This window comes from Amblyomma americanum, chromosome 7, assembly GCF_052857255.1.
Source record: "Amblyomma americanum isolate KBUSLIRL-KWMA chromosome 7, ASM5285725v1, whole genome shotgun sequence".
Taxonomy (NCBI): domain Eukaryota; kingdom Metazoa; phylum Arthropoda; class Arachnida; order Ixodida; family Ixodidae; genus Amblyomma; species Amblyomma americanum.
The window spans coordinates 54,495,408-54,523,210 of NC_135503.1; the positions used below are offsets into that span (position 1 = coordinate 54,495,408).

At 43.2% G+C, this 27,803-nt stretch overlaps 1 protein-coding gene across 2 annotated transcripts; it reads left to right on the top strand.

Annotated features, from left to right (window-relative positions):
- Positions 1–5,094: 5,094 nt before the first annotated feature.
- Positions 5,095–26,733, top strand: LOC144099128 (venom metalloproteinase antarease-like TtrivMP_A). Of its 2 annotated transcripts, XM_077632222.1 has the most exons (15): positions 5,095–5,589; positions 7,393–7,556; positions 8,532–8,621; positions 9,644–9,779; positions 11,480–11,536; positions 13,259–13,309; positions 13,962–14,083; positions 14,828–14,902; positions 14,989–15,128; positions 15,910–15,959; positions 18,638–18,746; positions 19,747–19,914; positions 21,256–21,397; positions 23,281–23,388; positions 26,587–26,733. In XM_077632222.1, exons 1-15 carry the CDS (start codon positions 5,532–5,534, stop codon positions 26,638–26,640), a joined length of 1,524 nt encoding a protein of 507 aa, XP_077488348.1. In that variant the 5' UTR covers positions 5,095–5,531; the 3' UTR covers positions 26,641–26,733. The 2 variants fall into 2 exon arrangements, with proteins under 2 accessions (XP_077488348.1, XP_077488350.1); XM_077632224.1 differs by lacking the exon at positions 13,259–13,309 and having other exon boundaries at positions 5,480–5,589.
- The last annotated feature ends 1,070 nt before the right edge of the window (positions 26,734–27,803 follow it).

Here is a 27,803-nt window from a genome sequence, read left to right on the forward strand (position 1 = left end):
TGACCGCAGCTGCGGCTGGCTGTTTGAGCGTCTGCTTTGCATGCAGGAGGTGCGGAGTTCGATCCCCAGTGCCGCCGGGTACCCATCTGTTTTCCAATGGGTAGGAACTATTTACAGAGCCCCGTGCTCGGCTCTTCTAGGACCGACTGCTTAAAAGATACCCTGACACCACACCTCGCGATAACCAAAAGCACCTTAGCCATCGCGCTGTTAGGCCAAGACGTACATGCGCCAATAAAAAAAAATCATCGTCATAAACGACCCCGCTGAAGGTTGGCCACCAAGCTTGATTATGCGGGCAGAAATGCAGTTAATAAAATACAAAATAAAAAGTGTAACTACGTGTGTAGCTTGCCTTAAAACAGTTGACAGAATTCACGAACAAAAACCTAGCACTAACATGTGTAGTACAAATCAAATTTCACCCTAAACAACAACAACAACAAAAAACTTAACAGGAGCACAAAAGAATATCCGGGCTGTTTTAATGCTCACTTCTAAAACGTTCATCTTCAATTACCACGCACCATACGTTCTCGAGAATATGGACAGCCATTTAAAGCAACATAAAAAACTTCGGCACGCCGGCCTCACCGCATTTGTTATGATAATGCTAAAAAGACGGATGAGCAGCATGAGATGACCTTCAAAACATCGTTTTATATAGGTACAGAATGAAGAACTGGGAAAAAAATGTATTGCAAGTACTTTTCATATAGTACTGTTTACGGTTTCAGTCGTCTCAATTACGTTTTCACGAAAGGAAAATGCCACTCAAGGAGGAGGTGACGTCACAACTTAACATTTAAAATTTGGGGCGAAACTACTTATTGAAATATGTAGGGAGTTCAAAATGTGTATGCCGCCGTGGACAGCTCGATTAAACCTGCTGAGATTTTTTTTTCCACAAGCGTGAGGCCTTTGAACAAGCTTTATAAGATTTGATGCCCACTTGTTGTCCTTTAATGCTACGATGGGAACTTTACTGTCACATCACGATGTGACACACATCCGAATGTTCGATTCAACCTACTGAAATTTTTTTTTTCCAAAAGCGCGAGGTTTTTAAGGAAGCTTGATAAAATTTGATGTCCGATTGTTGTCCTTTAATGCTACGATTTGAACTCTACGGTCACATCTGCATTTGAATTCCCGGAAATGTAAAACTCCGCAGTGTATTAAAAAGCTTGCGGTGGCTACACACACGAACATTCGGGAATTCCCACATAATGAAGATCATCGCAGTATGTCTCCTGCTACCATCAGCGTCATGCCTTGCGACGCATGGTGAGGGTATGTTCTCGTGCGCTGAACTAAGTCTTCCAATCTTGGAAAAAAAAAACTTTGTTTGAGAGTCCGATGCCAGGTAGGCCTGCGAAAATAAACTACAAATGGCCGCGACTGTTCAGCGTCTGGGTTTCGATACCACGGCGGTGTGAATAGATTATCTTCACTGGTCACTGCACGAGAGTTCTAATCTATCGCTGTTTTTTTTCAACGTTGTATTTATTACAGTGATGCAATGTTGTTTGTACAGGTCCAGCAGAAGTGAAACGAAACACGCGAGCGCTGGAAAAATCTGGCCAAAATTGTATGCCAGCGGCACTATCAGCAGATGCGCAGCAGGAAGCGAAAGGGAATCGGCACATCCGTACGTCTAAGCCCTCTCGGTGACCTGATGCTCGCCTTATGGCCGGCACCAGCGATGCCGCGCTGCTACCATGACTGCTCGCCAGGGGCGCTCAATGCTACACGGAAGGGTTTATTAAGGCGAAGGCCTTTATAGGCTTGTGACTCGCCAGCGAAGATGTTCGCAGAAAAGCGTCACTATAGCATTCAATCAAACTGATGACGTCATTGAAATAAAACATAAAAAGCAAAAACATTAAAATGAATGAAAATGAAAAATACAAATATAGGAATAAAACAATAAAAATATCAAAAAATTAAGAATACAAAATACAAACTAAAAACAGGAAATAAAAAAAGCTGAATTTGATCCAGCTGATTTCGATTGAAATTGATGAAGAAATTTGAAGGTTCACAAACAATTGTGTAGCCTTTAGTCAACATCTTCACCACACATCAGCGACACAAGCAGCAACGCTGCGCTAAACGCTTTCGCCTCACCGCACTCCGGTTCACTGACCAGACAACGACGGCTCTTCACATGTAACTCTCCGGAGCTCACGAGGTTAGCTTTGGCTAACGCTGTCTTGCACGTTACCATCAACACATCGGGCATCTGGAATTGTCAGATGGAACTGATTTCCCTTAGGTCTATGGCGCCACGTAAGGCATCTCGAAAGTCCTGGGCACGATAGGGACTGCCAGCCAGATCAGCATGCAGAAAAACGGGAGTTGAAAACCAGCTTACCAGCAGGCAGGCGAAGCAGAACAGTGCGGTAATTATATATTACTGGCGACAGACGCCGCAACATTACCTCGGTCTAGGGCAGATTTATCCCTTTCGGCGGAGTTGTTGTTCGCCTTACACAAGAAGGCACATACCCACACGGGGGATCGGCCAACAATCAAAAAAAAACATCAAGAACTGTATGGAATGAAACGCCGTCTTGTGTTAAACTACCACACTTGATGATGCTGTCCTGAGCCTTAAAGACACATACCTATTGCGGGGGATTGGCTAGGCTGCATTGCCACATTTTCGAGCTGTGCATTTCATGTCATAGTCGTCATAAACTTCCATCCGTGCGAGAAAAGCCCTCTTAGCAGCCGCCGAGATGGCTCAGTGGTTAGGGCGCTCGGCTACTGATCCGGAGTACCGGGGTTCGAACCCGACCATGGCGGCCGCGTTTCGATGGAGACGAAACGCAAAAGGCACCCGTGTGCTGTGCGATGTCAGTGCACTTTAAAGATCCCCAGGTGGTCGAAACTATTCCGGAGCCCTCCACTACGGCACCTCTTTCTCTCTTTATACTTTCATTCCTACCTTCTTCACTTTCTTTACGGCGCGGTTCAGGTATCCGCCGATATGTGAGACAGATACTGCGTCATTTCCTTTCCCCAACAACCAATTTTAATTTTTATTTCCTCCTACCCCGCAAAATCAGCAGATGGACGAGCCTCTAAGGCAGTCACGAAAGGAAAGGAAACGCACATAACTGGCTCCCTGGGCCAGTGGACACCTCATTCGTGCTTTGAGCTACGTGGCGGCAGTTACAGAGAGATGTTCCCTGCATACGTTGACAGAAACGCACCGAAGTTGGTAGACGAGTCCTTGAGGATCTGCACATAGCGCTACTACCCACAACAGAAGACAGAAAAGACACTCCCAAGAACTGTATAAATAAACTACTAGTTAAATCAACCCATACAAAAAAGTCCTATGGCCGTCTATGGAAAAAGCTATGTCCGTCTATGGCCTTTTATGAACGTCTATAAGCACCCATAGAGGTGCTTATTGCCAGCTATTGAAAAATCTATGCCACTAAAGCTATAGCTTTGGAACCATACAATTGTCTTAAGCTCTCTATAGAAAAATATACCAGCCTGTATAGACATCTATAGACAGAAATAGGAAAGGTCTATAGCCATTTGGGCCGAAATTTTATAGCCGGCCATAGGACATTTTTGTATGGGAATACCAAACTACATGTAACCGGAACATAATCAAGATTAAAGCCAGAGCTAGAGCTGTACAGAAGCACTAAAGCATAAAAATGGCACGTATGACGAAGACACGGCGGGCTCTACGCAAGAGGGCATCTGCACCGTCGTGGTCATACACGACGGAAAGCAGGTGGATGGACTCTCGGTGAAAACTAGTAACGTTGCGTTAGCCGAGGAAGTGGCAATAGCGCTGGCAGCCACTCACTCTGACGCCACGCACATAATTTCTGATTCTCAACACGCCTGTCGGCATTATACAAGGAAAAGAATAGCGCCGCTTTCCAGAAAAAATTTACCAAACGCGCAATATAGCTCTATCCAGAAAGCAAAATAATTGGTATGGGTGCCCGGACGCCAGGATACAGAAGGGGACGAGGCTGCGCGCACAGCCGCCCGAGCGTCTCTCCCCTGGAGTCCCACTGAATTCCCAGACTCTGTCGGGGCTCCACCATCGCATCCGGTTAGAACTTACGCGGACATCAAAACCTATCTTCCCCTCGGTAAACAGACATTCCCAGAGCCCGCCAAGAGCCTGGGTAGAACTAAGGAGCGATACCTCAGAAGGCTGCAAACGGGGTGACTCCTAAACCCCGCGATTTTTAAACACATCGACCCGACTTTTTCGGGGTACTGCAAATTTTGTAACACTTGCGCCGACGTATACCATATGGTATGGGCCTGCCAGCAAAATTCACGACTACAGAGAATAAAGCAGCCAAGGAGAGAAGGCTGGGAAGTGGCACTGTCCGACTGCTCGGACCTGGTGTCCCAGAGGGCTCTGGTCGACAGAGCGCGGGCGGCGGCTACTACCAATTGCGTCCTGGAATAAAGACTGCCACCCAAGCAAGGCAGCGGTGGAACCCTACACTCTCCCCGAAAACCCATCCCAGTGCACCAATAAAGTTCTTACCGCCACCACGGGGCACTGGAGCACCTCTCTCTTCCTTTCTTCTTTCACTCCCTCCTTTACCCTTCCCTTACGGCGCGGTTCAGGTGTCCAACGATATATGAGACAGATACTGCGCCATTTCCTTTCCCCACAAAAACCAATTATTATTATTATTATTATTATTATTATTATTATTATTATTATTATTATTATTATTATTATTAAAATAATGCAATTGAAATCGCACAATTAAAGCCGCGGAGTGCATGGTCGCTGCCCTGCCATATAAAAAAGCAGAGAAAATATCATGACGTCGGCCTTTACGCATATGCCCTATATATCAGTGTGCTGAAAAGAAACACGAATGACCAGCATTGCAGTGACCTGCCACATCTTGTTGTATATTCGTTTACGGATAATGTTTTTCGTGCTTTCGCCTTTAAAAAACATGGTGAGTGAAATAACGGTCGACATGAATAAGGTCGCGCTGGTTTCCCCCCTGCCAGAGCCATGGAAAAGGCTGATGGGGCAAATAAATTTGTTGTTTTGTGCTTCGCACGAGCTCGCATTTCACTCTGGCACAAAAACTGTAAGCAGAAGACATTAGAGCCACTTTTTTGTCTAGTTACTGCTCTTGCCCTATCTCGGCTCAGAAACTTCGTTTAAGCAAATAAGAGCGTCACTCGCTGGGAAGGTTAAGCGGATACTTACATTTTAAAATCGGGAACTATACCACTATTCGAGAAACCTGGAATTATAAGAATTGATATTTCGCAGTGACCAGTGCAAATCAACCTTTAAAATCTTTTTTTTTTGAAGTAGGTCGACATTTCTAAACAAGTTTTCTGAAGTTTGATTTGATTTTCTGAAGTCTGACTTACGGTCATTTAATGCTACAACGCGAACTTTTTTGGCACAGCCCACAGTCGGCCCCAAACACGCTAAACTTATCAGTGTATAAAATAGCTTTCGAGTTCCGCTCCCTCGAGCATTTCGTTATTCGTCAGCAATGGGCTCCATCGCAGTATGGCTCCTGCTTCCTTTAGCGTCGTGCTTCGCGACGCAAGGTGAGGCTGTTTTGCAATTCTGTTCAGAGAAATATTCCAAGGCGAAGTGTATTACAATGTGAAAAAGTTGCAATTAGCGCTTTAAAACAATGAGAAAAGGCTGCTGTAGGTAGCAGCGTTACTCTCCTCGGTTTGATGTTAAGTGCTGTAATAGTAGCAGTCAACTAGTCGTATTCAGGATCTGTAGTTTCTCTATCATAATTATTGCTGTTAGTGATGTGAATTCTATGAACGATCCGTCGCATTCCACCTCGTGTCGAATTTATTAATTCCAGTCTAAGCAATGCACGCGGCATAAGATTATGAACCGAATCAAGAGTTATTGGTATCAGGCCTAAGAGTACACGTATCTATAACTGTACTGTTGCACCATAAACAGTCACTAGCACAGGGGCTTCCTGTCTGTGCAGCGCACGATATATGAACGTAACAAGTGAGTAGTTATTATGCGCACATGACCATTTGCGCAGCACGCATTTTATACAATAAAAGCCTCCGCTCTTTTCAATGTAACTCCTCTAATCACATGAAAGCGATTTGAAAAGAAGAAATTTGGAGCATTCGATTTTTGGACTGAGTTTGTATTCTTGATACATTCTCAATGGCACTGAGAAACTTCTGCAACTTTTTAATCCAGATGAAATCAATATTTACAAAAATGCTACGCGCCCTGTTTCAAAAAGCAGGCAATGATCGGAACTGCCTTGCTATAATGATGCCAACTGCAATTATTTTTAAGTTCGCTTCATCTTCTCTTCTGCGTCTGCCTCTTTTCTCCTAGTTCCGTATTTATGCACCCATCTTGCAATGATATAAATTGCAACATTTGAGGATGAAATAAATAAATAGTGTTGGCGAATTTTTCTAGCCAGGTCTCGACAAACTGATAACTAAATGTTCATAAGGACCCAGTGTCTTAATATCAATGTTTAAAGATAGCCGCTCATTTATTCCTTCATGAACCGCAGAACGGGAGAGATAATTGTGAGGACTGTGGACTCCAGTTTAGGGCTGCTTCCCAGTAAAGGCTTCACCGAGACGATTTGAGAACAAAGACAATATATAAGGCATATGGCAATATACGCATGTTTGTATATGACTATATAGGCATGACAATATATAAGGCATATATGATATTTGATTTACAAAGAGCATTATGAACACACAACATTGCAATAACACGGGCATTAGGAATTACGCGTGGGACTGTTTCCTTCAACGTTAGCCGCTTTCGCGCCGTCTCAGTGTCAGTTTTCCTCTCCTGTTATATTCTTGTTCAACTTGTTGTACGTGAGTAAAAGAAATAAAATGACTACAAGTGTGTCTCTTCAATTTGCTTTCATCATGCACACCCTTCCCATAAATACTACGCTAGCTAATTGTCCAAAGATAACACTCGCGGTTAACTTCTTGCCCCGAGGAAGGGCGGAAAATATCAAAACAATTCTTTATTGTTTGAAGGCCAAAGTCACGAGCTTGGTATTGGCGAAGAAAAAATGAAAGGGCCTTTGTTTTACGTTATTCACAGAATAACCAAGAGCAATAATTTCGTTATCCAATTAAATCAGGCTCCGTTCTCTGGAAAGAGGACTTATTGATGCCGTCCAAAACATTTAGAAGGAGGAGTCTTATTCATCTTATTAGATAAATCATCTGTGTTACGCCAATTCAGGCTTCGTCTTTATGCCCGATACATTGTTAAGAACATAAAGGAATGAGTGGCATAAAATATACGCTATGCGGTGAAGACACTGCGGACTTAGTGGGGCATAATTGTCGTTTTCCAATTTTTGTTCATTGCAGAGGTCGGCATAATCTACCCAAGAATGCTGAGTTCCAGGGCAGACACGGGAGAGAAGGTTATCAAACTCACGGATGACATCACTCTCAACTTGGAGAAGAGTACTGTCTTTCCAAAAGAGTTTCTCATTTACACCACCGTCGACGGCACTCCTGCTCGCTACCTGGTACGTGGTGTCTTCGATTAGGGCCTTACCTAACGCACCATGGATCCGTCTACAATGCTAGCTACTAGAAAAAATAAAGGTAGAGTAAGAAGGCAGTAAACAAGACATTTTGAGTTCAAGAAAGGGCTGTAAAACTTTAGGCCAGCTAGAGACTCGTGTTTCTGTGACAAAATTGACGTCGTTTATATCTCTCTGTGCATGATGAGTAAGCCGTCCCCACCATACCTTACCTTCAGATACGTATGGTGTAAGTACGGCTCAGGTACATATGTGTGCATGTGTGCGTGTGGGCGAGAAGTGGCGTGATCATCCCACCCAGCAATATGAATCAGGTTGGGAGGTTAATGTACAAAAAAAAAACTGGCAACAACTTTCTGCAACCCAGAAGGGACTGGCCATACAGATCCGAATTATGTTAAGGAGCAGACTAAATGAACCGGAACGCTTTCACAACGCGCCCTTTCCTCTTGCGTATGCTCTTTTGGAAACGCAAAGCTCTGTCGTCTCTTCAGTAAAAGGAAATAAAACGACACCATTGTTTTTTTTTCTTTCGCTTGCTAATTCTTCCTGCTGTTTCATTACGATAGCTCTGGTAGGTGAAGTTTAACTGAGTAGTTCCAGTATACTTCCGCATTGGGTGGTTTTGCTATGGTTAAGTTTCCCTTCGACGCGTGTATGAGATAAATAAGGGAGTTAGGTTTGATGAATTCTGAAGATAACCTGGCCAAAGGCTCAGCACGTCTCCCAATATGAAAGCTTTGGATAGTCGAGGGAAAAACAAGCGATTACGAAAGCATAATCATTCATTCACTGAATTCTGCTCGACGAACAGCAAAAATGGGAGATGTATCCAGGGATTTATAAAAGAAAAAAGAAAATCAGTGTCACTGCCGCACAACTCTGTTTATTAAGAAGCGCAAGGCGTTGTGCAAGGCGACGACTTGCGGTTTGAAATTTGGGTGTTCCTTTTTGTAGATGGATGGAGAAGCTGCTGAGGCAAACCTTTACCACGACAGGGCAAACATGGCTTCACTGGACGTCTCTGAAGAAGATGGCCTTGAATTAGTAAGACAAAAACATATCATTCTTACTATTCTAAACATAATTGTCTGTTCAAATGCCTTTTAAGGCGTTATAAATGGTGTACATGTGTTTGCAAAAACTTCGCTTCGCTCATTTGCACAACCTCGCCTGTTAAGACAGCTCTCGGATACACCATACTTCTCCAAAAACAATTCTGCCAGCACTTTATTTATTGATTCAAAAAATTTCGCATACCTCGCCACAGTTGGTGTTCGTTCCCAAAAAACTGTTTTTGTTGTTGTTTTTTATGTGTAAGGGTCTCGGTGAGCTGCGTTGTGAAGGGTTGACGTGGTTTTTAGGTTTTAGCTCGACTGAACTCTCGTGAAGACTCGCCGCGACTAAGGGAATACAAAGGCCTGTTTGAATGTGATGCCACTCTGCGTGGGTGCAATGACGAGTGCGATCCCGAACGCGGCCAAGGTCGTAAGAAAAGGACTCTCTTGTGATCAGGTCCCGGCGCATGTTACGCAGACGATCGTGTGGACATTCTGATCCAGATCCATGGGCACTGCATGCCTCATGATCCACCGAGTTGAGCTGTCAATTAAAAACTCGTTAAATTCTTGCCTGGCTTTGAAAATTAGATAAATGCAAAAAATAGAGGCACAATTTTTTTCGACCGAAGAATTTTATATTGGAGTTTATTTCTTTGCTATTAGGATATCGCAGCTGTCGTTACTATTGTTAGACGAGTGCTTTTTCACACTGCTTTCTCACACTCCTTTTACTACGATGCATTCTTTTTTCCATTTTTCTTCAGTTTCATGCTAGGCAGTGTACTCATGCTAGGGTTAAAAACCAGCGAGCCTTTTTGCATGTCGTCTATATATACCGGCATCTCGGTTTCTTCTCCCATGTGCTCTCATGTCGGCTGGTTGGGTTCATGGCTTTGTGACGTTTGTGAGCCATGTGACGTTGGTAATAGCGCGAATGTGCGTCTTCTTTCTAGTGTTGTCTTCTCAGCGCCCTAAAATCTAAAGTGAGAGATGGTCTCGTGTTTTCAGCTCGGCGTCATCGGACACACGCTTCGAATAAAGCCAATGCCTGAGATGGAGCGCTCGATGGACGGCCAGAAGGCCCACATGCTCTACCACGCCGACAAGCCAGAGCTCTTTAAGAAGGAGGAGGACATATATGACGGTAAGCAAAAAAGAATTGCCACGATTTCTCCAAGCAACAACAAAAAAAAACGCCACTCTAAAGTGGTCATCATAAATCTGTGTTGGTTCCCACAACAATGACAATATACCGTACTAATAAACAGCACAACTGCGAGGATAATCACTTGTCCTATCCTGAGAGGCATTTGGCCAACTTAGCCCCCTCACCACAAATACTAATTGGAATAATTTGTTCTATTTTATGAATGCCGTAAAAGAGCGCAGGAAAACGATGATAATGTATCACACGCGGAAAATGCGCTCTCTTTCTGTTTAATAAATAATCCTTCATAGTATGAAATGTGCCCGATTTATTTGGCTGCCCTTCACATACTACATTCTACGTCCCAGCTCTCCTTTGTGTTAGCGAATGTTTAGTGAAAAAAAAAGGCCTGATCACGTGAGGAATCGCTCAACTGGTGGCAGAAGCATGACTTCAGATATAAATGTAATGTCAAATTTTAAAACTACCTGGTTGTGGAACGCAGCTGGATAATTTAAAACTAAGATACAATTTAAAACTACGATAAAACTAGGAACAAAGCATAAGAACATGTTGTCGGCCAACTGTTTACGATAATTACCGAGGGTGAATTCGGTTTGTAACGAGGGAGTAATTAATAATTAGCATTGACCCAAGCGGATGCTAATTAGTAATAACTCCTTACTTCAAAGTACACTGTGCGTGAATATGGGTGTTTTATCAATTTCCCGTTCCTACCTTTGTTCCGCGTACCTTACGTGAATACATGGTATCAATGCAGCTGTTTATGAGCACCTTTGAAAGTTCTTTTAAGAGGGATACGCAGTCTCGCGCTTGAGTTGCCTGTACGTTATGGTTGTTGATTGCGTAATGCCCACCCACTTTTTGTTGTGTGTACCACTGTGGTCTCCAGTATTCGCACCACAGAAATTGGTTTCGTCTTGTCAAATTGGACACTTACTTGACACCTAGAGTTCAACATCTCCGGAAAGGGAAGAGCCTTCTCCTTACTCTTTTGGAGATTCACGGGCGTCACGAGTTTCTCACTACGCGGCTCTAAAGGAAATCCTGTTGCCTAAAGAGAATTGGTTAAAGGGGCTGTGAAGGATGCTCTAATAATGTTGCGGCATGTCTGGGATATTGAAGCACGCCGCTTCACGAATAGTGTCTAGCAAGGATTTTTTAAATGCGCTTTGTGGAAGCTGAGTTATCTGTAGTTAAAATTTGAATTTCAGCGTCTTAACGCCTTTCCCTCTCCTCTCGTCACTTTTTGCACGCTGGAAGGCAGGTGATCCTTCGCCGACCCCACTCTTGGAGCGGAGCTTCCAGCCCCGCTGGAGATAAGCGGTTTATTGGCCGCGGCCACGGTAGCTGCCTGACGACTGAAAGAATCTAACCAATGGCCACCTCAAACCTTGTCTATACGCAGATGTGGGGGACGAAGGAGGGTGCGAGCATGAAAAAGTCGCCGGGAAGGGCTCGCCAACTTTGACGCGCGATTGTGGGTCGTCTGCTATGTGTAGAAGAGTATTATTTGGCTCCGGTTTTCATGGCAACACAGCGCAGTGATTAAGTGAGTTAATGTGCTCTCCTCGGAAGGCGTTTCAGAGCCCCTTTAAACCTGTCCATATGACACCGAGAACGATAACTCCTGTATAGCGGGAAAGTTTGACAGAACACGTATCTTCGTAATCCAGGTATTCCAAAGGATGTTCAGGATCTAATCAAGTCCAGAGCCGGAGAAGTGTCTCCAAGTGAGTATAGCTTTGCATGTTACCTATTCTGGGCACTATTCTGTCTCTTAACAATAAAAATGCGGCGGCTACTCGCGTGACAAAAGCATTTAGCCAGTGTAGTACAGTGGCGCTGTTATTCATGAGCGGAACTTGACAGCTTTGCAGAGTCAGGATAACTTTTTCAGCCATACCTTTCATATCTTTGGGCTTTCAGTAGCGTACACCAGGCATTGTGTGCGCAGCTCAGAGCCTGCCAGTGGCATGTGTATTTTTAGCAGAAAATGCACAATCGTCAACGAATAAAACGCAGTAAAAGAACGTACACCGCTGGAGAGGTATTTGGCGCTTTGCGATGATGCGTTGAGCTAGCTTTTATAGGGTGATGTTTCCATGTGACAAGTGGGAGGGTACGTATGTCACTTGGTTGTCACTGAATGTCTCCCAAACTGCATTCTGTTCATGACGGTGCCAAATACTGCAAGGGAAACGCACTCTCATTGTTACCTTTCATTCGCTGACGACAGTCCATACAAAACCACAGTATACAAAAACCAAAGCAACCTGACGACAGTATACAAAAACCAAAGCAAACTGTCTTGTAGTTATGGTCCAGGTGGATCGGAAACTATTGTTTGAGAATCGGCAGGTGTGTGGGACAGGTTGCGGATGTACTGAGGTGTTTCTGACTCCTGGAACAAGGAGAAACAAGAAAAGCAAAGTAACCTACGTGCGGCATTGACATGATAGAACGACCGGGAGTAGGATGTAGGGTCGACGATGTGGCATTTAATCCCTTTTATACATTTCTAGCTATGTTAGCAAGCAAGCGTTCGACTATTCATATGGCCGCGCTTTCGACTTGTTTCTCGAAACAAGGCGCTTCCCAGAGTTTTTAATTTATAATTTTCGAGTTTTTCTCGAAGGAAGTTTTCAATGCGATGGAATGCCTTGGCTCCTCACCCCCAGTTTTAACCGTGAAGATTCATAGCTTTACGTAAAAAAAACGAGCTCGTCAAACTGTCACAATATTTATTTAGGAAAAGTAAATATTTCGTTGCCGCGTGCTGTGAGTGTGTAATGGATTTGTTTTGAAAGCATCATTGATCGGATGTATTTTGATGTTAACGACAGAATTACATGTTCACAAACGATGCTAATAAGTAGCCCTTATATACTGGTTTATCTGGTGTGTGTTCGTTCTTTCTTCTAAAGCGGTGCGTTAAATATTAGAGCACCGTCTACCGAGCTAGGAAGCCACATTTTGCGGGCATTATAGAGCTTTTCTTTGCGTTTATTTACATCACCACAACGGTGAACCTGTGAGATGCGAAGCTGCGTGTCGTTTTCTTGCATTAAAAGACAGACATGTAACTAAAAGGACGCTAACTTATGCAAGCATATGCCTGAATGTGAATGGAGACAACCTGCCGTCACTTAAGCTTCAGAAATGCAGTGTGACATCTCATATCACATTTGACGCCTAACAGGGGGCAATGAACAGCCACCTAAACATGCAATTTGATAGATGCTTTTAGAATGATGCAATGCGAGCTTCCTATATTTTGTAAAAAAAAATCAAGCCTTTTGCACATATGCATCCTTGTTCTAAAGGTCACAAAAGCTATTCATATTTGTGTTAAACACTCACTTTCATCTAGGAGTGTTGGATGTCTGAACAAGCAACCCTGTAAGGAGTTTCATAAACAAGTCTTTGATGTCATGTTTGTGTTCGTTTTAAAGCTGGCCCATACACAGCGAATGGTACTGATGTCATCGAGGAAAGAGCCGAACGTAAGTTTACCCTGAAAATTAATGGGCCGATGTTGTGGTTACAGGCCGTTCTGTTCATTGTGGTTTTTCACCGTTAACGTTCAGCTTTGACGCAGTTTTCTGAAACTCACTTTTATCTAATGAAAATGTATTCTTCACATTTTTTTTTCTCGCAGTTACAGTTAACGCATACGAGCTTTGAGATAGCGCGTCACCACCGCTTGAATATATCACTCTTAAGCTCATCTATCACGCAAGAAATTGCTTTCTGTTAGCGTACTGTTTTTGCTAATCCTATCATTGAGCTCATCATTCGTTCAGCTTCACGTCCTTTATCTGACGTGTATTAGGAAACAAAACAATTTGTTTTGCGTGAACAGCCTCAGCATGGCATCATAGATAAATAAAAGCATCCTTTACGCAAATTTCTCGCAGTATGGCGATTGTGCTTGCTGGTTTCATTAAAACATCGGCTTCTTAAAACTGTGCTCTCATCGCTTAGTAAGGGGCAGGCCTTTTTTACATTCCCCTGCAGACGCATTCATGTGGTGGTCTGGAAATAGATGGCACTGAAATTGCTCAAGCTGGTAGTCTATGTATGCGAAAGTTGAATGTTATAAAAGTCCCTACAACACTATTTTGTTTTTGTCTCCGCCCATCACTGTTTCAACAGGTTATCGTTTACCAAGGACGATATACCCAGAGGTGCACATCGTTGCGGATTTTCTCTACTGTCAGGCGTACAACTTCGACCGCACAAAGATAGCAAACAGTTTCGCAATTATGGCCAATGCGGTAAGTGCAAAACTATTCTTCATGTGAAAAGTAGCAGTGCCTATCGTCCACAGGAATTCCTGGCGTAAAAGGCAGAGTATTTTAAAGCTGCGCTGACCGTGCGCACTATTGCGTAAGTTTATCTAATGTTATGCTGAACACTGCCGATTTTCACGACCTATCGACGATCTCTCGATTGTCCCAAAATGACGGCTCTACAGTGGACTGGTTTGTGGTGTCGGCGTAGGTATAAATGCGCTTCTTTTTTTTTAATTTTACGACAAACTCGCGCTTGTTCGTAGATAGTGACAGCCTCGTGTGAGTCAGTTTCTTTTAACGACTGTGTGGAATAATAAACAAGTTCTAAGTAAGAAATCGCTGTCCGGCGTTTCATAGTATCCGATGTGAAAGTGAAGCGCTAGAAGCAGGTCGCGCTTCTGATTGGATTTCAAATCTATGACATTGGGGATTAAGACTTTTGTACTATTTTCAGCCTTGACGCAAATACAGTTCAAGCTTCGAGAGCGGAGTTCCTTATAGTTATTACCGTTACGTAGAGAGCACGTAAAATGAAACATAAGCACATGTACTTTACTTTCCAACACCTTCTTCTGGGATAAGAAAAGTTCGCATTTTGTCGAAATTCTTCATGTTTTAGGTAGCCTCTAAAAGAGCCCTGTTTGGTCTGATTCTCTGCCTTGTTTCGAATTCGGGTTCGCAAAAATAAATGCGAAATATAATTCTGTCATTTCTCTTTTATTAAAGGCAAACTTGAGGTTCGCCAGCCTGAGAATGCCAAGGGTTCAAATCAAGATCGTAGGAGTCACCTTGACGCAAACGGTAATTCCACTTATCGTCGAATGGACGACATTAGGGCGTACAATAGTATATTGGTGATAATTATATTACTTCCGTTTTCTTTCTAGGAACGAGAAGAGCCATACATGGTTTACGTTCCCGGAACCTCCAACAACATACTGTATGATCCTACGCTTTGGAACTTCACTGTGCACGTTAGACAGCAAGCTTACTTCCCGTACGCCGACATCGTGTTTCTGGTCTCAGCGTGAGTATTCCCAGTATGGTATATTGTACAGTGGCGGCTACTGGCATTTGCATTTAGTTTTTTTTTCCAATTTAATCACTCCGACAAATTCATACCCACTTTATATCGGTAGCTCCACATGGCAGTTCCTGTGGGATAGATGGCGTCGGCTTCACCCTAGCCATCACATTCTACGACTAAAACCGGTCACATTTATCCGTTGGCTAATAAAAACATCACGTGGGTGTGCCTGGGTCATACTAATTGTGTAGGCTTAGGTGCGGGTGTGCTCGTGGAATTTTCATCAATTACTGAGTTAGCGTGACTTTTTTCTTTCAAGGTGTTCTTTGTTGTTGCAGTAGCTACGAAAAAAGAAGCCAGAAGCAACAGCCATGGCACAACAAATTTCTTTTTGTTCTTGTGTGTGTGTGAAGGAGGAGGAGGGGGGAGGAGGTCTGTATGTGCTTTGCTTTCGTGAAAAGAATCTTTCGTTCGTACTACTTCGAATATTGAATAAATAGGATCGATCTGTGTTAACTCTTGCTTTGGGTGTGCATGTGTATGCTTCACGCGTACGCTCTAAGCCGGAGGTGTGCATAATTTATTGAGCACTGATCAATATATCAAAATGTCGAAGACAAAACACCGCAATCCATACTGCATGAAAGTACATTATGGCCAGTGCTTACTTATAAAAAAATCCGCCTATAAAATTGCAGTGTTTCTACGCATGAAAGCATCGAAGTGTTCGCAGTGCGAACAATTTGAGAGTGAGAAAAAAGCTTTTCTCCCTTTGTTTCAGGCGAAACTTCTCAAAATGGGAGAACAACAAGCTTGTTACTTGGGTTGGAGGTAAGGGACACCCGTATGCATTACCTAAACTTGTTCCCGCGGTAAATAGACGGTTTAAGATTCCTCTTTATGCCCATTTAAGGCACCATAGTCGCTTGCAGCTCCGAAAGCATTCCTCAAGGAAGGCGATAAGAACGCCATTGAAGTGCCGAGATACGAAGCGGCTTGTTATACCAATATTGCCGTGAAAAAAGAACGTCAGGAGGACGTCCGCTTCTTTGTACATTTAATCTGATATGAGTTATGGCGGTAAAGCCAACTCGTAGTGCAAAGACTGAAGGGAAGCCGCTTGAAATTATCTAGATTTAGGAAGTCATCGAAAGGATTTAAAGCGCTTTGGGGCGGCATTGATTCCGATGTAATGGATGGCGGCGAATTTTGTTTTCGAATTAGTGACAATTGTTAAAAAAGAAGCGAGTATGCTAAGCGATTGTACAAATCAGCAAATGATACAAGTTGCAACGCTGTATCAACCAACGTGAAGCCGGCCCCTGGACGTAACTGGGGACGCAAGGAAAAGGTGAGTGGTCTCTTCGATGCTTCTGAAAGCATTTTAAACTAGTGCATAACAAGCTCGCCGGGACATCCGGCGGTGTCGCTGTCTAGTGTCACACCTAATCACAGCATCACTAATGACGTCACATATGATGACGTGATCAGTGACATGTGATGCGCGGTCATGACAAGCAAGCCATATCATGACTCGTCACGACTGTGCGAGCGTGAAGTCGCGTACCACACGTCGCCACCAAACCGGAAGTGGCGACAACAAGAAACGCCACTAACCGGAAGTAATGTCAACGAAACGGAAATGTTCCGCTGTCTCGACGGACTTCTCGTTATATCCCAGTCCAGGCTGGGCATTGTGTGGGCATCCGTAATTTTTTTTTCATTTATATAATAAAACCCCTCATATGCTCTGACGCAAAAATACCGCTAAAAGAAAGATGCCCATTTCGATTAAAGCTAAAGCGACCGTAATTGTCACTCTGACGGTAGTCGCTTTTTACTTTTGGTCTGTTTGTTCTCTTAGCCGCTTCGCACACATCTTGGAGCTAGATACCAACTGTCATTGTTAAAGCGTTACAGCCACCCCATTCGGAATGCAAAACCTTCTTACCTTGAGGCAGAAGCGTTGAGATCGTGGTTGTTTCCTTCCTTAGTAAAAAGTACCCGCTGGCTGGTGTACAGAAGCCAAATCATAATTTAACAAACGCTCATTCAGAGCAAGCAGCAAGGGGCCGGCACTCTAACTTATCTACTCGCGCTTAAGTGCTTCGAGAGAGCCACTACCGCTCGCTTTTGATTTGGGAATCTGGAAAGAATCGCGTACAGTCTCGATAGTGTAGACAGCAAGTGCAGAGACTATAGTGACTAAATCGCTAATAATTTGATCCTAGGAGCAAGAGCTGCAAGATACGCTCGTCCAGTTCTTTTTCTAGTCGTGAGTCAACTCTTATGCCCGTACTTGTCAACAGGCGTCTTGCGTCTGCAGTTCTTTGGCGAAACCCCTGGCCTGGTTCAGGTTTAGCGAATGTGTGAGTGAACGCGTGCTTGAGAAGTGTTTCATTTTCAAGCAGGATCCGAAGCACATTTTCATGTGCAAGGACCAGTTGCATTTTAATGTAACGCTCACCTAAACGAAAACGGATGGCAGCTTGTTCTCGCTGGAGGAGAGATGCACATTGAATTAATGGCGATTGTCTTCCATGGAGACAAATCGAGCTCGGTGAATCAGATTCATACTGTTCCAAGCATACAAAATGACAAGCGAAAGATGCAGGGCAGCGTTGAAGTTTGTAATATCGCATACGTTGGTTTCTAAAATTTTATGATTTCTATCACACTTACCTCTACTATAGTCCTGCCAAGCAGACCAAAAAAATTTCTGTGTCACTCCCGTGCCTGATTTTTTTTTGTCTCTAGAGCTAATTTCCACAAGTTTAGTATGATTCACATCTCTCTTGGGATTTTTGCTTTTGAAAGATAAGAATTTCGTTTTCCATCCTTTACTGTGTGGAGAAGTTGCAGCTCCGATAGCTTGAATGCAAGAGTGCATAAAGATGGTGCGACAAGACATCGAAAATGTAGGCGATTACATTTGGCACGGCAGCTTCGTGCGGCATGATTTCAGACATTGTCATCACTGCTAACGTACGCCAGTATAACTAAGGCTCGGTTTAGAGCGTGTGGACAGGGCGCCGTATAGTAGCCGACGAGACATGGCAAGCCCTCATGAGGAAGAACGGCCTTTATGGATTAAAAGCGAGGACGAGAGAAAAGCTTAAAGCAACGCTTGGACTCTTTCTATGGGCTAATAGAACTCAAGAACGAAACGACTTTTCCCCGTCAAAAGACTCCCTTCCATCCAATGCTGTCGGCTGATTCTCATCGACGATGCTGGGGGCGGCCCGACAATGCAGGGAGGGGACATTCCCTTTTGATCTGCCACTCCCACGCCAAGCCATGCTAACAGGGTCACGCCAACAGGGTCGACGCCACTGCCTGGAAGGGGGCCTTTTCACGGGGAAAATCCGCTTGGTTGTTAAGACGTATTCCACTATAGTACAGACGCGAACGATTTATCGAATCGATGTGGATACAAGCCAAAGAGGTAGAAGACGTTACAAACGGCTACACGGTGGCGTTTTTTTTTTTCTTCTTTCTTTCTGGCAAAGGTTACGCCTACCCCGGCACCGCCTGCACAGCCTGGAAAGTGGGGATGTCCGAGGAGCGGCCACACAGCTTCTACGGCGTCTTCGTCTTTACACACGAACTGGCGCACGTGTAAGAGAGTCTTTCATCAGGTTTCTGTTTCCGGCACGAGTCAGAGACTGATTGCATTAGCACCCACGCGCGCATCTTCTAGTTTAATGCTTAGTTGCAGGTTTTCGCTGTGTGCAGCTGTGTACAACAACATTTGAGGAATCGCCTCGGAAACTGAAAAACAGTATACCTTTGAACACAGTTTAGGCGATAACGTTTTTTTTATTTCTTTTCTTTTTTGCTGCAAATAGCAAGCTATTGTTTCCTTTCAGTAAACGTAAAATATCTATGCAACAGAAAATTTTTCATTGTTTACAGTCTGCTGCGCACCGCACTAAGGTGGGGATAAGATGAGTTGAGATTTTCCCCCGTTGCACACCGCTTCTTCTTTTCCAGTGGAACGTCGATTGCCTCACAATCGTTCACCGCCGTTTCGCGATGGAACATTCTATGCGCTCGCTGCAGCTCCATTACTTTACAAAAAATTGTTTAAAATTCCATTGAATGTTTATAAATATTTTCAGTAAACCGTATAGACTTTCTGTATACCAATCCTATAGAATGGTCTATCGGCGATACAAATCCCATACACAGTCCATAGACAATCTAGACATTTGTGGCCATACACTTATAGCTTACTTTTTTACTATACTGAGTTTAGAGACTACAAACAGAAAAAAAGGTATAATCTAAAGTAAGGCTACAGAATCCTTAAGGAGGCAATATAAAGTTTATAGGTCATTTTATAAGAGTTGGGTCACATAATGTACCCGCATCTCCATCATGGCTTGGTGCAAGTCAAGATTACACAAGTTACATTGTTCACAGCCTCGGCAGGATAAGCCATTAACGAGATACCTTACTTGGCATTATTCAGAAGTCTTGAATTTATTCGTGAAGTAGTTCTTAGGTCGAATAACAGCGATACGGTTTAGCCTCATTAGTTCGTCAAAAGGCGACATATAGCAAGAAGCGCCGATCCAAAATTTATTTCTGATCTTCTTTTTTTTTCTTTTTACAGCTTGGGATGCATGCACGATGAAAGTCCCCCAAAAGGGTGGCCGCCGGGTATGATCGGCTCAAAGGACTGTCCCTGGAAGGACGGATATATGATGAGCTACGAGTTCGTCGACCCCAACATGTACAGATTTTCCAAGTGCTGCTCACGAGAAATAATGAACTTCTACAAGTAAGCTCAGCCAAGCCACCCTGTCCACGGAGAGTTCAATCGAGCTTCACTGAGTGGGCATTTCTGATTTGTTGATTGCTCATCTAAAGCATGATGCCGTGAAAACCCCAGTGCCACTAGAAAGCGATGTACCATATAAAATCTCCATGGTACACGATGCCATGCGAAAGTGTGGCTCCTCACAAATCGCAGGCTTTCAGCCCTTGATTTTCGTGGCGCCATCGACAGTGTGCAGCTGAGTTAAACCATCATTTTCCAATAGATCCAGGGGCACTATAATTCTCAGTATGCTGGGTTTGCAAAAAGACATCGCTACCTCGGATACCTCAAAGATACCTCAGAAACACACTGCTCTTTGAATGATAGATTGGACATCGATAGAATAGAAACGCAATCCAAGGCGGTAGGGAAGTACTGACCGTACTTCACTGCCGTGTAATCACTGCGTTTACAAAGAAAGGGGGCGCTAGCAGAGGCCCCCTATGTGCCCGTCTAGCCTGCCTGTCTAGAGAGCTTTACAGGCAAGCTATGTAGAGCTGTGTGTTCTATGCAGAGCTGTCTTGTCCGAAGGATTATATTTATGAGCAAATGCATCGCACGCGGCGGCATGTCGAACTGCACGAGAAACCTGTCGGATTTGGACAAACACCTTGCATATTCGGTGCCTAGCCGCCGTCGGAAGTATGTCCTGCATCATAACATAAATTTATTGTCCCGTTTTATATAGATATCACCTTCTAAATTACGGTGCATACTTTTTAGTCATTTGTCTAGAAATACCCGACGTCTATAAATGAACAGCCGCCTTGAAAGGTGCTCTGCGAAAAGAAAAAATTACTTCTTTAAGTTTTGCATACGCCTGTTTCTACGGGCCACCCTCCCACCTGGTATCTCCACCCGGGGCTAACTAAGACATGCACATATTGGGGTGTTTGAAAAATGGATCGTGTTTGGAATGGCGTTCCAAACACTCTAATTCTGTTTTAGGATGTCTCTGCTTTTTTTGTAGCAAAGGGACGGCCTCATAGGCGCGCTGTGAAATCAGGGAACTACTCTCAAAACGTTTGTTCACTTCCATTCCTGTGGGCCGTACCCAATGCCGCTACCTTCAACCAGCGAGCAGCGCCACCGCATCTTGTTTAAGTCCATGCTTAAGTGAAAGATCACTGTTGGTCAATGGGGCCACCCCGGATAGATAAGAATATAGAGCAGAATAGCGATCACAACGAGACGCCTTCCTCTGTAATTGATGATCCGCATGATGATGCATGTGGCTGTATCGATGATGGCGATAACGTAAGACAAAAGGTGTGACTGGTTCCTGCTCTGTTGGATTTTCAGCCGTCCGAACTACACGTGCCTCAGTGAGGTTAACGCCGCAAGGAAGCCGTATTATATTAACCGATTTCCAGGTGAAAAGCAGGACAGGGACATGTTCTGCAAGAAAGTATACTATGAATACGGCTATGGCAAAGCAGACACGGTAAGTCTTTCGCGTCTCTTTCTTCATTTCAGCACCGTTTATTCTTTTAGAGAATCGGATTTTTCGGGCTTGTTAAGCAAACGTTTCTGGCTGTGAGACACATAGGAAGAAGTTGGTGACATGATTGGTAACAGGCTAATCATGCCTATTCATATATATATATATATATATATATATATATATATATATATATATATATATATATATATATATATATATATATATATATATATATATATATATATTAATGAAGCTAACAGTCACCGAAACCAAGGTGCATAGGGGAATGTTTTTATTTTTTTTTAATTTGTAGTGCCAATCAATCGGTTTAAAGAAAATTACTTATAAAGCAGCAGAAAAAACAACCATGCCGCCGGTGGGATCCGAACCCATGACCTCCGAATATCGCGTCCGGTGCTCTTACCAACTGAGCTACTACGACGGCTGTCCAATCTGCTGCTTTCGTGGGTATTTATGTTTACTGGGTGTAAGCGAACCTTGAGAGTGTTCACCAGCGCCACCCTCGACCATAGCGGTGGACGTAGCACGTCCTGTAATACCGCGAGTGTGACGTAGAACGTCATCTATCGGCGAGGGCGGAAACTGTGCGAGAGCCCTCTTATACTACCTATGGCAACAAGACTGCCAGAACCGCGACCCCCGTTAAGCTATTAGCAGACAATGTAAAGGAAATGAGGGGCTCGTTTGACAAACATATTAATGAAGCTAACAGTCACCGAAACCAAGGTGCATAGGGGAATGTTTTTATTTTTTTTATTTGTAGTGCCATCAATCGGTTTAAAGAAAATAAAATTACTTATAAAGCTGCCTTATATATATATATATATATATATATATATATATATATATATATATATATATATATATATATATATATATATATATATATATATATATATATATATATATATAGAGAGAGAGAGAGAGAGAGAGAGAGAGAGAGAGAGAGAGTAGTTTCGTTGGTCTGCACATAGTTGTGTAATGCTGAGTGCCGGTGGTGTTTATGGTTGTAAGTAGGTAGGGTTTATTTCGGTTAATTTACATCACGTAAATAAGCCGGGCAGGGCAGGCAAAAGGTGTTATTATATACAACTGACAATGGCCTGTCCCACCAAAAACAACAAGAGAACCGTGGCATTACAAAACTATGTGCAGACCAACGAAACAACGAGAGAGAGAGAGAAAGTAGTTTCCTTGCTCTGCACATAATTTTGTAATGCCACGGTTGTCTTGTTAGGACAGGCCATTGTCAGGTGTATAATAACACCTTCTGTCCGGTCTACGCGGCTTATTTACGTGATGTAAATTAACGGAAATAAACCCTACATACTTACAACCGTAAACACCACCGGCACTCAGCATTTTGTTCGCCGGAAAGCGTTAAACCTGTCAGGCAGTGTCGTGTAGCTAAGACATCAACGGATTTGAACGTTCAACACATCAGAAAACTTTTTTCATGACAACCTTAAGGAACAACCCAGAACGCGATGCTTCCCCCAGAAGAGACTGCAGAATAGCTCCGTGCTCGGAATAGTCATAAATAGTGCTTATTCCAATACCGCCATGTTATACATGTTTAGTGTCCTTGTAGTCGAGGCATGATCCTCATGATAGCTTGCACCTCAAGCAGGGTTGACTGTAGCGCATGTTAAAGAAGCGACGCACTTGCTTGGTCAGCTTAGACTAGTCGTCAAGCCCACCGGTAAGCACTGATTAAGTTTTATTTTTGACCTGAAGAATGTAGGCATCGATGCAGTGGGATACCAGCTGTAAAGTTACAATAATCAAAACGTTTCGTTAATTTACCTGTGAAAGAAAAATAGCGTGATGTACAGCGGACAACTTCCTGTCAATGCTTCCAGGAATGGGGCAGCCGCAACTGTGCCTTTAAGTGCTACTACAAAAAGAATTCTAATGACGTCAAGTACGCATACGTCGCGGACGGAACGCCGTGTGGAAATGGGAAGAATGTGAGTACAGCGTGTTCTCGTGCACAAAGCGGAGTTAAACGTCGGCCCGTAGCGATGTCTACATTGGTAGCTGCATAATGCATATGCAACATTCTCTTCGGTTCGAATAATGGCGAATGTGAAACAGTCTGTCGGTTCTGCGGCGTATAATTTCGTAAGCAAGAGCTACCGGGTACATAAGCCGATGAATTAGGCGGTAGGGTTCTACTAAATAAAATGAAGAAAAAAAACAGCGCCGGTCGTATAGAAACCGCGACATTCCCGACGTGCACAACGACCAGCGTAAAAGTGCAAGGGATAAAGCAGTGTGATAAACAGGAGGAAAAACACATTAAGCAGTAGGACAGAGCGTAGCTGCGAAACATTGCAGTTCGTTAATTTCATGTATGCTGGGCGGGATACGTGAGCTTTGTGCTAGGCATCCATGATAAGAAGATGCCGGGTGCGTAAGGCTTACAGATGTTTACGCGAGAACTCACTGTCTTGTAAGCCGGTATTCAGACCATTTTTGGAGGCTGTCGTAGAACACGTCTCATAACGATTTGTTGAGCTTCAGCTCGATACTGGCTACAGAAGATGCAGTGGCGGATTGCTGAGGCGCATCTCTTCAGTTTCAGAAAGCCTCGCGCTTCCCGAATGCGTAAACCGTGGACGACGTATGACCTATTTAAAAAATAATTGAAAAAAAATAAGCTTTTTAACAGGTTCATCAGTCCCAAAGATCCTGGTGATTTGGAAATATTTAGGTCCTTTCGTAACCGGCTTACAAAAGAGCTACGTTCGGCTCAAACTTCATATTTTGAAACGAGAAGTTTAGCATGCCAAAGTGATAGCCGTAAAATCTGGCACAACTTAGAGTTTAATGAGCCTGGAATCATGTCTTACACCTTAAATGCGCATTCTCAGCAACGGCGTGGAAATCTGTGGTAACGCGCTACCCTGTTGTTTTAACGACAATTTCACCAGTATCTGTCACGAAACTGCCAGCCTGAACGCATTCCATTTCATTGATGCTCACTGCACGCAACTGATATTTTGAACCCTACAAATGAACTTGAAATAACACTTACTTTCCGTGAACTGAGTAACAGTAATGCCTATGCTGCTGATGGCTTGAAGATCAGGCCAGTCAGGTATGTGCTTGACATTATTTCACCGGTTCTTGTTCATCTTTACTATCTGTCTTTCGCAAGGCCAATTTCCGAAAAGAATGCAGGAGGCAAAGCTGCTTGCACTGTCAAAACAGGTGACCAAACACAAATTTCGAACTAAAGACCTATGTCCACACTCCAGATTTTCTCCAAAGGACTTGAGAAATGAAATTTTGTGGGTTATCTCGCTTTCTTTACAAGCATAACTTATTAACCCGCATCGGTATGTCTTCCGCAAATGCATGTCGACTGACCTGGCACTCCTTAAGCAGAAAGAACTAATCCTAGAAAATTTTCAGGCAAGTTTGTTAACCTTAGGTGTTTTTGTTGACTTTTCTATAGCCTTCGATTCTATTTACCATAAACTTTGCTTCCTAAACTGGCTTACTATACCATTCGAGGTTAGGCCTTGGACTTACTTAAATCACACTTGAGTCGCAGAAAGGCATCGTGAATGTTAACGGCTTATCATCTAATGTCCTTCCTGTTCATGTAGGTGTTCAAGAAAGCATCTTGGGCCCTCTTAACATTGACCCCCGACACCACGTACATTATGTATGCCGATGACACCACTTTTCTTTTCATCGATAACCCCAGATGATTTGGTCCTAAGTGCTAACTCAATGCTTTCTAAATTAGATCAGTGGCCTTTCAAAAACGGCCTGATAATCAACACCGAAAAAACAAAAGCCTTGCTCTTTCATCCAAAAAAAATATGAACGTCACGTAACCTGGAGGTGTATAGTTTCAGTTGTACGATCAATCGAATATTTGGGTGTGCACTTTGATCAAGATATGTCCAGGCACTCCCATATAGATTTTCTCGCTGGCAAAGTGTCACAGGTGCCGGGGTTGTCCATTCCCTCGGGTACCTGCCTCAATCCGTAAAACTAATAATTTTTAGTGCATTTTTTGTCAGTCGCCTTATTTACTGCTGTCTCGTATGGGGGCTTCAAACACAAACATTCATAAGCTGTTTGTTTTTCAGGAGAAAGTTCTTCGTGTCAGATGCAATAAGCCTCACGACTTTCATTCTGCTCCTCTTTGCTCCTCTTTGCATTCTGCTCCTCAAAACTCTTAAGATTGCCTGTCTTAATAAGTCACCGCTTACTGTTAACTTACCGAAGAGATGTAAAAAATATTGCCGTACTCAGCTGTCTGGCTAATCTCGCGAAACGCGAAGCCCCTTAAAAAATTCGAGCTCCCGAAACATAATGTGTTCCTCACCTACGTACTAGTTATGGTCAGCAAATGTTATGCCACCGGCTGTCCAGTTTACTAACTCATCTTTCCAGATGTAATATCGATGTTCTCACTTGTTCCGCAAGAAATCTGTATGAAGTGTTTTTGCGCTAATGGCTGTGTAGGGTTGTTCTTTTTTCACGCATTTCTGGATATTTTAAAATTCTTATATGAATTTGCCTTTGGTCTTTCGTTTTTGTTTAACAAGTTTTCCCCTCCTGCCTTGCTGCTGCCATTGAAAACGTAACTTGGTGCCAGTCAAGCTGCCTTCTTTGCAGCTTTTTCCACTCTTTTTCCACCACAACCTTGTATCTCCTTGTTTGTAGAAATAAATCAAATCAAACCATTCAAGATAACCAGCTTCATTGCAGGTAGTGATATATATACTCCGCAGGCGCATCCAGTAACCTTCTTTTAAGAATAAAATGGTGCTTGAATGGTCCCCTCCAAAGCTGTGGCGAGTTTTGCTATCAAGAAAGGGCTATCCAATGGCGAACAATACTTGTTTCTTTTAGGGAAGCTAAGTATTGTGGATCTCAGCCCTGATCTCGAAAGACGTCAGGGAAAGAAAGATTTCGACAACTAATTGACCATCAAAACTTGTTAAGATTCAATCCTTTTCAATCAACGGCGTTGATAATCACGGCCAGACTCCTCTTCCGCCTTCGGGATGAAGTGAATAAATGACAGCGATAATCATTTTCTTACCGCTTCTCTGCCCGCTGTTATCTTTTTTTTTTCTTGCAGCATTTGTCACTTTTCTGTGCGTTCACCAATCACAATTTTCCTTATTGGTCTGCCATAGGTTTGCATTCTTGGAAATTGCACATCCCGGCCAAAGATAAAGAAATGGGAATGACACCTGGATTTCCGCTCCCCCAGACAAACGTGGTTCGCGAAAAGTTATTAACCCGTGTTCGGACGCTAATAAATGTTTGTTGACGACGTTACAGAGTGAAAGTTTTTTTTTTTTTTTTACTTTGGTCCATCGTGGTGCTTGACAAACTGAGATGCGATTTGGTGGGCGCTTCTACCTGCACCCTTTGAGACTGCTTACTAGAGGGTGTTGAGGACACGGAAAGGCCCCGCGAGGGTGTTTTAGGGCGGGTTAAAAAATACAGTGATGGGCAGAATCATTGAAGCGCAGCCATTTATTGACGCAGCGTCAAAGCTCGCTGCCCGTGATGTAACCTCAGAATTAGAATCAGAATCATGTTTATTTAACCTCATGACGATGTTGGGTGCGCCGGCAAAAAGCCGGTATGAAGGCTTGACGAAGCCGAAACACCTTACAAACACATAACAGATTTGGCATTAGCTATACATCAGTTCGGACTCTTTGTTCAGTTGGTACGGGAGAGTGTAGCTGAACATTTACCCTTCATGTAAAGCCCTCACCCAAGGGCCCTCGAGGCATCTGTAATAAATAAATAAATAAATAAATAAATAAATAAATAAATAAATAAATAAATAAATAAATAAATAAATAAATAAATAAATAAATAAATAAATCTGATAGCCATAATTTGTTTGTATCTGAGGTACAAACCATTTGAATGTAGTTCGCGTAAAATACTTTGGCTCTTTGCATTGTAATCCTGACAGCTTTACCATAGGGCAATTGTTTTTATTAACACTGGCTTCAAACAGCCGTAGGAGTAAAGTTTCGTACAGCTGTTGCAAGCGGATGATTCTAAGTCATTGAAAATCGGTTCAGTATGTCCTAGTCGAGAAGCATTCGTAAAATTTCGAACAGCGTTCTTTTGCAGGAGATACAAACTGTTAGTATTAGAAAAATACGTAGTACCCCACACCAAAAAGCAATAAGTTACAACAGAAGAAAACAGTGTGTTATAAAGCATTTCCTTAATACGTTTCGGCATGAAGTATCTTAGTCGGCACAAAATACCGACAACCTTTGACAGTTTGTTCATCATCATTTCGATGTAATCATTCCAACTCAAGTTCTCAGTAAACATAACACCTAAACTTTTTACTGCACACAAGAACCTTTTGGAACTT

Coding starts and splice junctions, on each gene's coding strand:
- LOC144099128 (XM_077632222.1), top strand. CDS start 5,532: ATGGGCTCCATCGCAGTATGGCTCCTGCTTCCTTTAGCGTCGTGCTTC. Junction 5,590..7,392: donor GTCGTGCTTCGCGACGCAAG/GTGAGGCTGTTT, acceptor TGTTCATTGCAG/AGGTCGGCATAATCTACCCA. Junction 15,960..18,637: donor GCTTGTTACTTGGGTTGGAG/GTAAGGGACACC, acceptor TTTCTGGCAAAG/GTTACGCCTACCCCGGCACC.